General features: G+C 51.3%; 2 protein-coding genes and 1 long non-coding RNA gene across 3 annotated transcripts; 2 read left to right on the top strand and 1 right to left on the bottom strand.

Annotated features, from left to right (window-relative positions):
- Nucleotides 1–1,786: 1,786 nt before the first annotated feature.
- Nucleotides 1,787–8,884, bottom strand: LOC136532146 (uncharacterized). The gene is made up of 3 exons (XR_010778173.1): nucleotides 8,461–8,884; nucleotides 3,751–3,822; nucleotides 1,787–3,415 (listed from the first exon to the last, which is right to left on the bottom strand). It is a non-coding gene; the product is annotated as an uncharacterized lncRNA (long non-coding RNA).
- LOC136532145 (protein NRT1/ PTR FAMILY 5.3-like) lies at nucleotides 3,429–8,453 on the top strand. Its single transcript, XM_066524752.1, has 2 exons — nucleotides 3,429–3,836; nucleotides 4,702–8,453. Exon 2 carries the CDS (start codon nucleotides 6,532–6,534, stop codon nucleotides 7,555–7,557), a length of 1,026 nt encoding a protein of 341 aa, XP_066380849.1. The 5' UTR covers nucleotides 3,429–3,836; nucleotides 4,702–6,531; the 3' UTR covers nucleotides 7,558–8,453.
- Nucleotides 8,885–10,413: 1,529 nt separating the features above from the next.
- LOC136532144 (uncharacterized) lies at nucleotides 10,414–13,045 on the top strand (the record flags this gene model as incomplete). The annotated part of the gene is made up of 3 exons (XM_066524750.1): nucleotides 10,414–10,603; nucleotides 11,621–12,847; nucleotides 12,945–13,045. Coding segments are annotated over exons 1-3 (1,518 nt in total), but the record flags the coding sequence as incomplete, so codon positions are not given.
- Between the last annotated feature and the right edge of the window lie 364 nt (nucleotides 13,046–13,409).

Genomic DNA, 13,409 nt, shown 5'->3' with positions numbered 1-13,409 from the left:
ATTGCAGAGTGTTTATAACATGACGATGTATACTCGGCTATAATTACTATAATTCTTCTTTCGTTAAAAAAAAAGGAAACTCTGGTTTACTCAGCAACGTTCGAGCCGCCAACTGCCCCGTTCTTCCACCTGTACACGTGTACAGTACGGCTGCCAGCCAGCAACGCCGCCCGGTCGCACCACGCGCTTGACCCGCGCCAAACATCAAACGACGACCCCGTAGCAGTTGCATATCTCCCTCGTCGTGAATCACCGCGAGCGCAGGTCCACCACAGTCACACTCACATCCACAGAGCAGCCTGGAACCCCCTCGAACTAACCAACCATCCCTGCCACCTCGCCGCCGCCGTGCTGGACTTGCTGATGATGACGGCCACCACCCCGGAATCGTACCGTGCCGCCACAAGCCCGTACATCCCCGTCGCGGCACACGATCTCAGGAGGCAGATGTCCATGCCGGCCGCTCTCGCGGCCACCTTCGCGTCATGCGGCCCCGGAGGCGGCCACGGATGGCCAAGAAACCTCGGGGACGACGACGACGGCGAGTTCCGCGGGCGCGCGCCCCGGCCCGCAGCAGGCGGCGTGGGGGCGGTGGTCCGCGGGCTGTGGGCGTGGATCGCGAGGGGCAGGAGGAGGAAGGCGGCCGTCATGAGCCGGAGCGGGTCGTCGGTGAAAGAGCAGCAGTACGGGCACGAGGAGTACGCGCAGAACTTCGACGAGGGCGGCGCGGCGGGGGAGCCCGAGAACCTATCGCGGTCATTCTCCGCGCGGTACGCCAGGCAAGCGCGCCGTCACCGGCGTGGACGAAATCAGCTCTTTTTGCCTATCACTCCGACTCAGACCATCAGTGCTCGGCCGGCGCCATGGTCTTAAGTGATCGACAGGGGCGTGCTCAGTGTTTCAGCCTTGAGCGGCACCATGAACCCATGCCTGTGGCACGTGCGCTGCACTTTGCGGTATTCTTTGGTAACCATGGCAAGGCACAAGGCAGAGACTGTGTAGTGATTAGTCATTAGTGAGACATAAGATAGCATTAAGCATGGTAGTGCAGTTGTGCATTCTTGGCTTTGATGTATGCATTGGTATTGCCTTTTCTCTCCCTCCAAGTTAAGTTTCATCAAGATCTTATGAATTGGCCAGAAGCCCAGTACATACAACTCAATAATATAAGCAGGTTTCTTTGCGTGCCTCCTCAATCCATCTCCAATTGTAGCACTGAACAAACCGAGGAACGAAACTGAATGGCTGAACACACGTACATGTTAACGTAGCAAATACTATGTCGCTTAACATCTTTTCGTCACAAATCGCAAATCAGAGAAAGACAACAAAACATTGTTTGTGTTGAAGAAGAAAAATATCATAAGTGCTGATAGCCGGTTCTTCACTTCTTCATGCCCACTCTTGCATGTAGTGTCCAGCCATTCGCAACTCAGCTCCCTTGGTCGCTGCCTCCGCTGGTACTCTCCACAGGTGGAATGGTCTGCAGGAGCGGGAAATGAAAATGGAAGAATAAGCAGGAGGGTCTGGTGTAGGGATTGGGTCGAACAGGTGGTGTGCACGGTGGCAGGGGTGGAAGGGCTGTACAGAGTACAGACGAACCATGTCAGGCTTGTAGATGTTGTGGACGATGGAGGCACCAGCGAGGAGGGAGGCGACGATGACGACAGAAGACCACGCGAGGGATGGAGTCCCCGTGGGCACCCGGCCGCTGCCAAACCTCTTGCCACCATTCATCCTCGTGAGTCGTGAGTCTGATGCCTCAACCTGTTTGGATAACTAGAATTGAAACTCATTCCAAGAATCGTATTCTAGGAATTATATTCAAAAAGAAATGAAATACCTAGTAGTTCAATTCAATTTTCTTGTTTGGGTGCACATGGAATAGTTTTGTAAGAAACAATTTCAAATGTTGTTTGGATGATTAAAAACCTATCTCCAAAGATAGCTATCTCTATGCAAACAAGCATGGCATCTCTCTCCTTCCACAAGTAAACCTATTCTTTCTCTAAACAGTAAACCTTCTCTCTACATGGATTTTTGTACACATAATAAGCATAATCTCATAACAATGCAACAAGAACCATTTGATTTATGTAAAAATTGAGGCCTAACCAACAAGGATAACTTCTTTTCTGTGAAAATCCAAGCAACACAATTCCATGTATACTAGATTTTAAAAACAATTTATTAGCTCAGGGCACTATTGGTATCATGAAGAAAACAAAACCACAATTGAAGTAAAAGAGGACAAGGAACGTAGAGCTAGCGGCCTAGCACCATCAACTTTTTTGTAGTTGACGTGCACCTTTCAAAAAAGTATAAAAATAGAATCATACATCTCACTGTTTGAGAGTGTTCATCCAGAAAAGCCAGTGATCCATTGTACTCAATCTAGTGTACTAATCTCTATACAGGAATCCTGCTTCCAAAAGACGGGCAGCGGATCGGACCACGTTGCCCGTTAATTCGATAACCGTTGGATCGGACCATCACATGATCTGGTCCGTCCGATGTGGATCGGTGCGGGTCCTCAACCCGCTTGGTCATCTACCCGAGCCTTCACGAAGCTTCACGGGCCGACGCTCGTCCCCGCCGCTTCTTCACATGCTCTGCCGCCTCCGCTCTCTACTCCACCCTCTGCTTGCCGCGCCACCTAAGCGGGCTGGAATTGCGGACACCAGCGAGCCGGCGGCACACTGGCACGATGGCGAGCTGGCGCTGGCGACTGGCCCTTGGTGCGGCAGCCTCCCGGCCACCGCGTGAGGCGCTGGCGTGGCGGGGATCTGGCGGCAGGCCCTCGGCGCTCAACCACCGGCGCGACCGGCGCCGCTCAACCCACCGGCGCGAGTCCCTTGGCGCGGCAGGCCACCGGCGAGCTGGCGAGGCAGCAGGCTCCACGCGCGCAGTATCTAGGGGCAGGATCGACTCGTGGCGGCGGCTCCCTAGGACCTGCCTACGGCGCTCGTCAGCCGCCGGTAGCGACGTCGAACCAGATTTTGACTTTGTGCTCAAGATGGATGATGGCCACCATGTGTTCGATGGAATGCTGGCAAGAGGAGAGATAGCCGTGCAGCGCGGGCGGCGAGGCAGCATGCCGCGGATCCGATACAGTGGCGATGTGGGCAGCACAAGGCCTCTCGGATGCGATACGCCCGGCAAGAGATGGCCTATGCAGGTTCATCAGAGTTCCAAAGTTTGTTGTTCTTCATCAGGTTTGAAGCTTATCTCTCATCAAATATCATAAAATTTTGGTTCTGAGCCCTGGGGAGCACCGGAGCAGCACCTTGCTCAACAGAATGTCGTGGCCACCGAGCCTTGTGAAGAGCCGCATTGCTTGGAGATGGAGACGCAACGCCGGCTCACAAGCTCCTAGCTTCTGATACCGATTCACCACTTTCGACCTCCAGCGTGCCTAAGCGGCCAGCAAGGACACATTCATACTACAAAGGGAAGAAAGCTTCCACGAGTATGTGAAGAGTAGGAAGCTTAGCTTCGGCCACTTAACCATAGTAAGCAAGCTAAAGAGCTGAGAGAAACAAATATTTTGACATTTGGTTAAGTAAATTGCCAGGTTATGCAGGACGCATCCTTGCCAGGAGTAAGGACATGCTTTGATCGTATTTATCCTCTTTTATCTATAATATAATTAATAAAAAATGTGTTCATAAGAAAAATCTTTTAAAAAAACTGCTAAATAAACTAAGTTTAGGGGAAAAAATGGCATCTGCAGCCTGTCTGATATTATACCTTTTATACGATGCACAGGCCCGTCTGATGCATCTTCACTTTTCACATGCCTCACTGATGGAGTTGACTGTGCTGTCAAATCAGAGGTAATAGAGTGTGCATATGTGATATACTACACCACATTCAATTTATTTTTAGGAATGTGTATAGAACCTACATACAGTTATTAGTTATAGACATATACCTATTCTATTTGTAACTGTTGTGGTGAGTAGATGGCATGTACAGCAATGTTGTACCTTGCCCTGTAGTAGGCGTAGAATTTGGAATACATGGTCTTCACCGTAGCCCATATGGCAAGCTCATCTTGTACTAACTTTATTCTCATATATATATGTAAAGGTAAGGCCAGCAGCAAAATATCCTAGAAGCACTACACTACTTGTATCCCTGTGTGTTCTAGAGCTCACCTTGAGCAATTCTAACATGAATTTGAACCCTATGAAGCTTATACCGTAACCTGGTCTTTTCTTTCTAATAGGTATATCAACATTTAAAATATGTGGTTAATTTTAGAGAATTAGAGATCAGTCATTGTATACTGGGCTAGTAATCTATGTGGGTCATCCCAGACTGGCCAACTCAACGGTGGGCACGGATAGTTTGTAGAAAACAGAGTTAGTTTCATTCACAACTATTATGATTGTGTAGACCCCAGACAGCATCTGATTCAAATTGACTGTAATGGGAATCAACTGATTTTATCTAGACGTCGCAAGTATTTGATGATTGCATAGAGAATATATTTACTTATTATCTGTAACTGCTAGAGCATGCAATATTTCTTTCCTGGAATTAACGTAAGTGAGAGGAACATGTGTGTTGTGCCATTACAATATAAGATTTCCCACTAGCACTACCTTACCCTAAACAAGCTTTCACGTCTTTCAAAATTGGACCAGAATTCTTTTTATTTGTATTAACGGAAAAAGAAAGGCTTTCGTAATGTAGGTGAGTCCCTGCCCCCTGGATGTGGTTCTCATGCTATCAACAACATTTCTACAGTGAGGCTATACTTGTGCTAAGCTGCAGGTAGCTTCGTTGGCTAGTAGCTGCTAAATGCATCAAACGATTGGTCAAAGTCCGCATCAAACCACCTGCTTGCTTTGCTTGCTACTCGCCTGTGTGTTGCTGTATTGGTATGGTAATAAACATATCAATATGATGGAATCATGAGAGTACAGCTTTCGTTTTAGTGTTACTTCTGATTAGTTTGTTATCTGCAAATATCTTGTGAAAATATTTTCGCTTCACAGAATATGATAATTGTGACTCTTGATTTCTCCCGCACAAATGCAAGGGTGCCATCTATTATCTATTAATATATATCCTATTCCTAAGCTAAACCTGAAACTACAAAAAAAAAAAAATACTAGCTGGATAACATCATAATATGCACAACACTAAAATAACCACCGGTGATCTTAAAGATGGCGCGGCAATGCCGCGCCCTGAGTTTTCTAGTAAATACCAAATGGAAAAAGTCCATATTACTCCCTCCAAGTTTGGCCTATGTCCAAATAACCCCCCAAACTAACATTTGGTTCAATTTACTCCCTCCAACTATTTAAGTTTGCCCAACTAAGACCTAAAAGAGTTTTTTCTTTTTTTGTTTCTCTATGTACAAATTATATTTTAGTTTCAAATTTTGTGAGATGATAGAGGACATTGTATTTTGTATTAGAAAAATGCACTATGAATTATTCATCATTATGTTTTATACGATATTGTACCTCCAGTGTTAATTTATTATTAAACTTCCTAAGCTATCAAAATAGTGGCAAAAAGTTAAGATATATTTTTCTAACATAACTTATGATGTTCTCTATCATATCACAAAAGTTGATATTAAGACTCAACTAATACGTGGAAAAACAAAAATAACAAACCATGTTAAGGGGTAAACTAGACCAACTGAAATAGTGGGAGTAAATTGAACCAAATGTAAGTTTAGGGGGTAATATGGACATATGACAAACTTAAGGGGAGTAATTTGGACTTTATCCATACCAAATAATAAAAAACGTAGTTGATCTCACTTCTAGAACAAGGTCAGATAGCATCACAATAATTTTAAGAATGAACTCATAGAGGCAGCTAATTTAAGGCCACAGGAGTAGCCAAGATATTAAGAAATCAACGCCTTGCAGATGCAGTTCAGAAACAAAAAAAGAGTACAGCCAAAAACGTGCAATTGTATCTAGTGCAAATATGAGGCCCAGAATCATGTCAGCTGCCATTGTTTTCTTTTCCATCATACTAACCAAGTGCTCGGAATTAACCCCAAAAAAATCAATTATAAGATGCCACTCTACCATCGTATACAGTACCAAAAGGCTACCTACACCTCATGACACCAAGTTTAATGACACCCAACACCAAGCAAAGAATAAATACTAGGCATTATTTATATTAAGGGAAAATTGGCTAGCAGACACTGAAAGTGAAGGTCGTTTGCTGGCGGACACCCAAAGTGGAGCCATTTGCTGAAAGACACTCTCGTTGCTGATAATTATGCTACTGGACACCGCGCCTATGATTTTATTCATTTCCAGTAGTTGAGAAGAGAGAAGAGCGGTGAAATGACATTCTTACCCCTGCCGCTTTCTTCTTCCTCTCTCCCTTTCTCTTTTTTCCGTTTCCTGTGTCACGTAGGCGCACGGAGGCGAAGCTGAGGCGGGCGGCGGTTGCCAGTGCGGCGGCTGTGGCGGTCGAAGCCCCGCTGCTGCTAACCTCGCCTCTGTCCCCTGTGCGCTCAGAGCTCGGAGCTCGCCGACCTCCATGGCCGCGAGCTCAGAGCGTGTCCGCTCGTGCGTCCTCTCCGCCGCTCGGAGCTCAGAGCTCGCGCGTGTCTGCTCAGAGCGTGTCCGCTCAGAGCTCGCGCGCGTCTCCTTCGCCGCGCCGCCCTGCCTGCACCCGCTCGCGTCCGCGCTGCTGCTCGTGCACGCATCCACTCGTTCGCTCGTGCTGATCCTGCCGCCGCGGGACGCCGCCGGCGAGGCCGCGTACCACGTGTGCCTCATCGGCGTCAGCGTGAAGGGGGCCATGGTCGTGGCCGTGACGCCGCCCATGTTCGCGAGGCGTGCCGACGGGTCCGGTGGCTGCGTGGTGGACGCGAGCTTGTGGCTCACATGGGTGCCCCGGCCGCCCAAGTGCGAAGCCGGCACGGCGGACCCCAACTGCGTGCAGCAGGCGACGAGCGCGCAGCTGGGCGTCTTCTTCCTGGCCCTGTACATCCTGGCAATGGGCACAGGCGGCATCAAGCCCAACATCTCCACCATGGGTGCAGACCAGTTCGACGACACTCACCCGCGGGAGCGCGCCACAAGCTCTCCTTCTTCAACTGGTGGATGTTCAGCATCTTCTTCGGCACGCTCTTCGGCAACACCGTGCTCATCTACATTCAGGACAACGTCGGCTAAGCGCTGCCCACGCTCAGCCTCGCCGTCTCCATCGCCATCTTCACCACCGGCACGCCCTTCTACCGCCACAAGCCCACCTCCGAGAGCCCCTTCGCCAAGATGGCAAGGGTCATCATGGCGGCCGTGCCAGGAAGCTAGCCGTCTTTGTGCCCGTGGCCCCGCGCGACCTGCACGAGCTCGACCACGAGTACTACGCCAAGAAGAAAGCGGTCCCGTTCCCGCACACGCCCAACCTGACCGTCCTGAGCAAGGCGGCGGTGAAGACCGGTGGTCGCTCAGCACGGTGACGCAGGTGGAGGAGACGAAGCAGATGCTCAAGATGCTCCACGTGCCGCCCGACTTGCCTAGCCGCCCGGCAAACCTGCACTGGCAGCCGCCGCCTTAGCTTCGCCTCCGTGCGCCGACACAGGAAATAGAAAAAAAAGAGAAAGGGAGAGAAGAAGAAGAAAGCGGCAGGGGCAAGAATGTCATTTCACCGCTCTTCTCTCTCCTCAACTACTGGAAATGAATAAAATAAGGGGCACGGTGTCCAGTAGCATAATTGTCAGCAACGAGAGTGTCTTTCAGCAAATAGCTCCACTTTGGGTGTCTGCAGCAAACGACCTCCACTTTCAGTGTCCGCTAGCCAATTTTCCCTTGTATTAAACAGCAGGTATTGAACTAAAATAACCAACTATCTGTTTTAATATAAATAATCACAAAAAAGAAACATGGCATCTATTGACTGTTAGGCAAAAGGCACTTGCAAACTCATTCACTACATTTGGCAAATAATTAACCATATCACACCACAGTGGCAAAACCAGGATTTTGACCCAGGGTAGTCCTAGCTAAATTTACCGTATGCAATTGAGTATAATCTAAATTCACAGTTCGGTATGTATAATATTTGTAAGAAATTCGGCATACAAACAGGAGATTGTCAAAAGCATGATACGCATTTAAAAGGTCTCCTGGTATCTTACATTCAACAAAATAACTTGGAAACCACAGAACGCAATGTAAATAATTCTAAGATAAACCAATCATTTCTGTGCTTCATGCCTCAACTATGTGACAATAATTGCAATGCGTAGGTAAGCTGACATGAGATTTAGCTGAATACTTAGTGAATTAGAAAATCGCATGACAATTGCAATGAATTTAACTCTCTAGGTCGAGTATGCTCAATATTGCTCTATTTAAGAAATTGAAAAAAAAAATAGTAGCATTATAGCAAATAGCAATGTCTATTGCCTACTTGCCTAGTTAAGGAATTGAGAAAATGCCAAATATGCTCAGTGCTCACCGCTGATAAGACGAAGCGAGGAGACGCTACAGTCTCCAAAGAGGATGTCCGCTACTCTGACTTTTCAGAGGTGAGCAAGCCCGATCTACCGATGTCGATGGACGACGGCCAAAGCCTGCAGGCACTAAATCGACGTCCGCCGGTAGGCCACCTGGTGGTGCCCTGCGCCCAGCGCCTCCGCCGGCTTTCAACGGTGGGCGGGGCAGAGCGAGAAGCGGGGAGCAGCGCACGGCTGGCGACCGGGTGCCGGAGCAGGGGAGGGGGCACGCCAGCACGCCACACAGAGGAGCGGAGGAAGGGGCGGTGGCGGCGCACAACGAGGCGAGCGGCGAGCCGGCTAGGAGGCGCGATAGGGCAAAACCTTGCCTGGCATCGCCGTTCTGCGCAGAGTTCTTCTCTCCTACCCTTTCCGAATACACAGCACTACAGGGTACAGAATAGGCCACACATTCCGGGCCGTAGCAGCGTGTGTTGGATTGGCGGAGTCGTAGGCTCGTAGCGTGCGAGGCCCATTAGTCACCGAAGACTCTTCGGAGCTCGTCAGCAATTCATCAGGTTGAGTCGCCAAAAAAAACATCAGGTTGCATTGCTTGCTTGTCTTTGATAGTGCTTGACAATGCCGCGTAATTTTACGTAAAGAAAAGTTTCAGGCCATTTTATTGGGCTCGGGCATGTTTAGTTTTTCGATAATGGTTCGACGAGGACGTACGTCTGGACGCCCCCGATTCTGGGCCGTGCATCGATTGAGCCCAATAGCCAGCGCGTTGTTCTTCCAATCCCGAATATTTTCTCCACTCGTGACTGCTGCCAATAGCCAACGCGTTGTTCTCCCAATCCCGAATATTTTCTCCGTGACTGCTACCACTTTCACTGTGGCGTCCGCCCGCAGCGGCTGCAACTGCGCCATCCGTGCCGTAGCGGTCCCAATGCGTCGTCAGCCCACCTACTTTACCTCGCTGTCGTGCCCCATCCCGCGCCACACTGGCTACAATCGCGTGCTGCGCCGCGCCCCCATCCCACGCCGCATGGGGTGTCCACTGCCGCGACCCATCCACCTCGTCACGGCCATGGCATGCAAAGCGCCACCACCACCCCGACGCCAGCAGGAGGAGGTCGTCGGCCGTTGCTCTTGATGTCCCCTTAAACCCGAGTTTGCTGGCTACGGTGCCCCGCCCCCTAGGTAGGCCATGCCCACGAGGCCACGACGACGTCGTGTTTCAAGTGTTTCAGGCGTTTCAAACTTATGTTTAAGTATTCCATCTGAATGTTGCAAAAATATATCTATAATGTTTCATATGTTGCAATGATAATATATGCATATTTCAAGCCTATGTTCAAAGTGTTTCAGTTATTTCAGACATATGTTTCAAGTGTTTTTATCTGAATGTTGCATATGTTGCTATGGCTGCACACGCATGTTTCAAGTGTTTATTTTCATGTGTTTTTCAGATATTTTAGACTTATGTTGCAAAAATGGATCTAGATGTTGCATATGTTGTTGTGGCTTTACACACATGTTTTAAGAGCATGTTTCATCTGTTTTAGTCGTATGTTGCAAATATTTTATCTTTATGTCTTAAAAGCAGATCGGGTGCTGCACATGTTGCAATGTGCGTTGGTGGCTGGCGGACAGCGGCCTGCTGCAGCTGCCTGGTGCTGTTGCGGGGGCGCCGTCGTGGTTCACGTGTGGGTGTGGGATGTATACTTGACCAAACGGGTGGCCCGACCCTGGCACGACACGGGCACGAGCCAACACGGCACGAGCAGGCACGATGATCTATCTGTGCCGTGCCGTATCAGGTCACCGTGCCCACCCCTTGGCCCAGGCACGACACTAAACGCTCCAAGCCGTGCCGTGCCCAATGGCACGATGGCCCAGTAGGGTCATGCCAGCTCGGCACCCACGCGCGAGGCCAGAGGCCATGCTCAAGACCTTGAGTTGTCGCCGCGCCGATGCTGCTGCTGCCTTGCCGCCACCGCTACTACGCCCTGCCGCTGCGCGCTCTCCCGCGCTGCCGCCGCTGCTATGACATGTCGTTCCGCCGCCACCACCGCATAAGGACGGGACAACAAAGGAATGAGAGGGAGTCAGAACAGCAAACGGGAATGGGAGGGAGTCCGGAGTCGCGACTACGAGAAAGAGGTACGCGGGTGGCGGCCGAGAGGGATGGATGGGCCGATGGGGAACGGGGAGCTAGGTTTTGGATTTTGTTTATATATGTCTTCATATGCATCCAACTGTTGCAGTTTATCTATGGCCATCCAGCGACTGAGAATAATCGGGCCGTGCCAGCCCATTAGTCGTGCTGTGCCCGTGCTAGCACTACGGGCCGAACCTGCGGCCCAGGCACGGCCCTAGACCGTGCCCTTGCCAGCAATGGCACTATGGTCTTCGTGCCCGTGCCGTACTAGTGCTGTACTTTTTAGGGCCGGGCCCGTGCTGGCCCATCATACCTGGCCCGTTTGGCCATCTATAGTGGGATGGGTGCGTTAGGCCTGGTGCTGCTGCTGCGGGGGCGCCGCCGTGGTTTACGTGTGGCCTGCAGGCTCGCGGTTCCAGATGCGGGCGTGCGATGCGAGCTAGCGCGGGGCATGGGATGCGATGCGGACTGGCATCGGATGCAGGCGCGGAGCTTCCTCTGGACGGACGCTGTCTCCGAAGCGGAGTTTGGTGCGGGACGAAGGGAGTTGCGTGTGTCGGGTGCGCTATGGGACTGCATCCGGATGCGCTGCTGGGGCCGAACCTCCGGGTGTCGGTGCCTCCGTTAGTTTTTTCCATGTTGGAACACTGAGTATGTTTGGCAGTTTTCAAATAAAAAATATACCGATCCATATTTGGTTCCTTGTTAATTAATGACGATGGAAGCTGTCTCTTTCCCTGGAACCAAATCGACTATATGCGATTTACTAAGACACCAGACAGAGACAAAATCCCATATGCGTGTGTTGGCCACAAATCCGTTACGGTTACGGGTGGCACGTCGTCACCAAGTACCCCTAACCAAGTTCTAATCAGAGCGCAATTCTTTTGTTTTTGATTTGATTGACATACAAAATCGAGTCAACACAACGAATACGAACGATCCACCACCATGCCGGAATATTCCGGAGTGGTGCCGGCGCCGCCACGACCGGCCAAAAGGTCTCGGCAGGTTCTAAGAGGCGGTGGTGGTGCCGCCGTTTCCACCCAACGACGTGATCTTCGAACACATTCTGGCGCGCGTCCCGGCCGCTGCCATCGTTCGCTTCCGGGCTCGGGCGGTCTGCCGAGAGTGGTGCGTCGCGCTCACCTCCGATCACTTCGTCCGGGCGCACCAAGCCGTCAGAGCCGCTGCTGCCCAGCCGCCGCCGGAGATCGTTTTCTTCACGCCCACCGCCGCAGGCTATACCACCACGTCTTTCTACTCCTCAGTGCTTACGTCAACCGCACAGCAGAACGGCTCGTCATCCCGTGAGCTCGTGAATGTGGACGTGGACGACATGCGCGCCCAGTCTGTGCGCGCCGACGACCTGGTCATGTCTGGCACCAAGCCCTGCCGCGGGCTCACCCTCCTCTTCCAGCCCAGCGTGTCCGCGTACCACGTCTGCAACCTCTCCACGGGAGAGCACATCTCCCTGCCCCTCTGCCCATGGGCTAGGAGAGTGATCCCCCACGGTCCCTACGTGCTCTCGAGCACCGGGCTCGGCTTCGACCCGGCGGCCAACGAGCACAAGGTGGTCAGGCTCTTCGAGGACCGGAACAAGCAGCCGCACTGCGAGGTGTACGGCCTGAGGTCCGGCGGATGGCGCCCCTGCGTTGGACAAGTGCCGCCGCACGCGCCCAAGGGTCTCTGTAGCCGGCCCCCGGTGTTTGTGGACGGGTATTTCTACTTGCACATGTACTGGCACATGAACACTGCGATGAACTTTGATGACCCCGAAGCCAACTTGTTCGGAACGCCGGAGCCCACCATCCTGTCGCTCTCCGTGGATACCGAGCAGTTCGGGTGGATAAACCCGCCGGAAGAACGGGCACGCTACGCCTTCCATCTCGCCGACCTCGACGGCTTTCTGTGCGCCGTGGTGGACACTCGCCTCACCGTGGGACAGTACGAGCTCTGGACTTTGACGGCTGCTGGCTCGACGACGTGGCCGTGGTCGTTGCGCTGCCGCATCAGCTTGGCGAGCCTGCCCCAGCCGATGAGGGACGCCTTGCACGCTGGGTTCCGCATGCTCCCGCTCGGCTCCTCGCCCGGAGGAGAGATCCTCCTCGCCACGAGCCGCCACGAGGTGTACGCCTACCACCCTGAGAGCAACCGTGTTAACAGGCCGTTCTCCACGACCTACTTCATAGACACCCTGACGCACGAGTCGGAGCTGCTCCTCAACATCGCCATGGGCCCCGTTCGTCTGCCCTTAAACCCGGCTTGATTCGTTTCTTTTTTTCATCCGGAACAATGTTTTTCTCTCACAACATTTCATCCGGAACAATGTTTTTCATCCAGATTCATCCAGAATTCCTCCAGAATGGGTCACCCCCGTCTGCCGCCGCCCTTGGGCCAGTGATCATGTGGGCAAGCTGAAGATGAAGCCCGGCAACCGGACTGTTAGGACCTACGGACCGGCGCAGAGACGATGTCACTCTTATGGTAAGGCGGTGTTCTGCCTTCATCAGCGTGACAACAATGGCCCAATACGCCGTAACATCTAGGGAAGAGATCGAGTAGGCTAGCCCGTGATAGATTTCGGTAGCCGCTTAATTAAGCAGCTCATAAAATTAAACCCTGCGGGTTGATAGGCTTGCCCGTTTATTACATCTTTTATAAGAGCCTTTAGCGCGAAGAGACTCGTATTCATCTATTCTGTATTTTTCTAAGAGCGATTTTACAGTGTTTGGAAAAAACTAGAGCCATTCATTTGGATAGATCTGATGGCTATAAAATAAGAAGAACTAATGTAGAGGAACTTAA

Source organism: Miscanthus floridulus, unplaced genomic scaffold (genome assembly GCF_019320115.1).
Source record: "Miscanthus floridulus cultivar M001 unplaced genomic scaffold, ASM1932011v1 fs_529_1_2, whole genome shotgun sequence".
In the NCBI taxonomy this organism is placed as follows: Eukaryota; Viridiplantae; Streptophyta; class Magnoliopsida; order Poales; family Poaceae; genus Miscanthus; species Miscanthus floridulus.
The sequence above is the reverse complement of the archived record's forward strand: the minus strand, read 5'-3'. Positions and strand labels throughout refer to the sequence as shown.

What these genes read in the sequence shown, in the direction of transcription:
- LOC136532145 (XM_066524752.1), top strand. Translation starts at nt 6,532, where the DNA reads ATGGCCGCGAGCTCAGAGCGTGTCCGCTCGTGCGTCCTCTCCGCCGCT.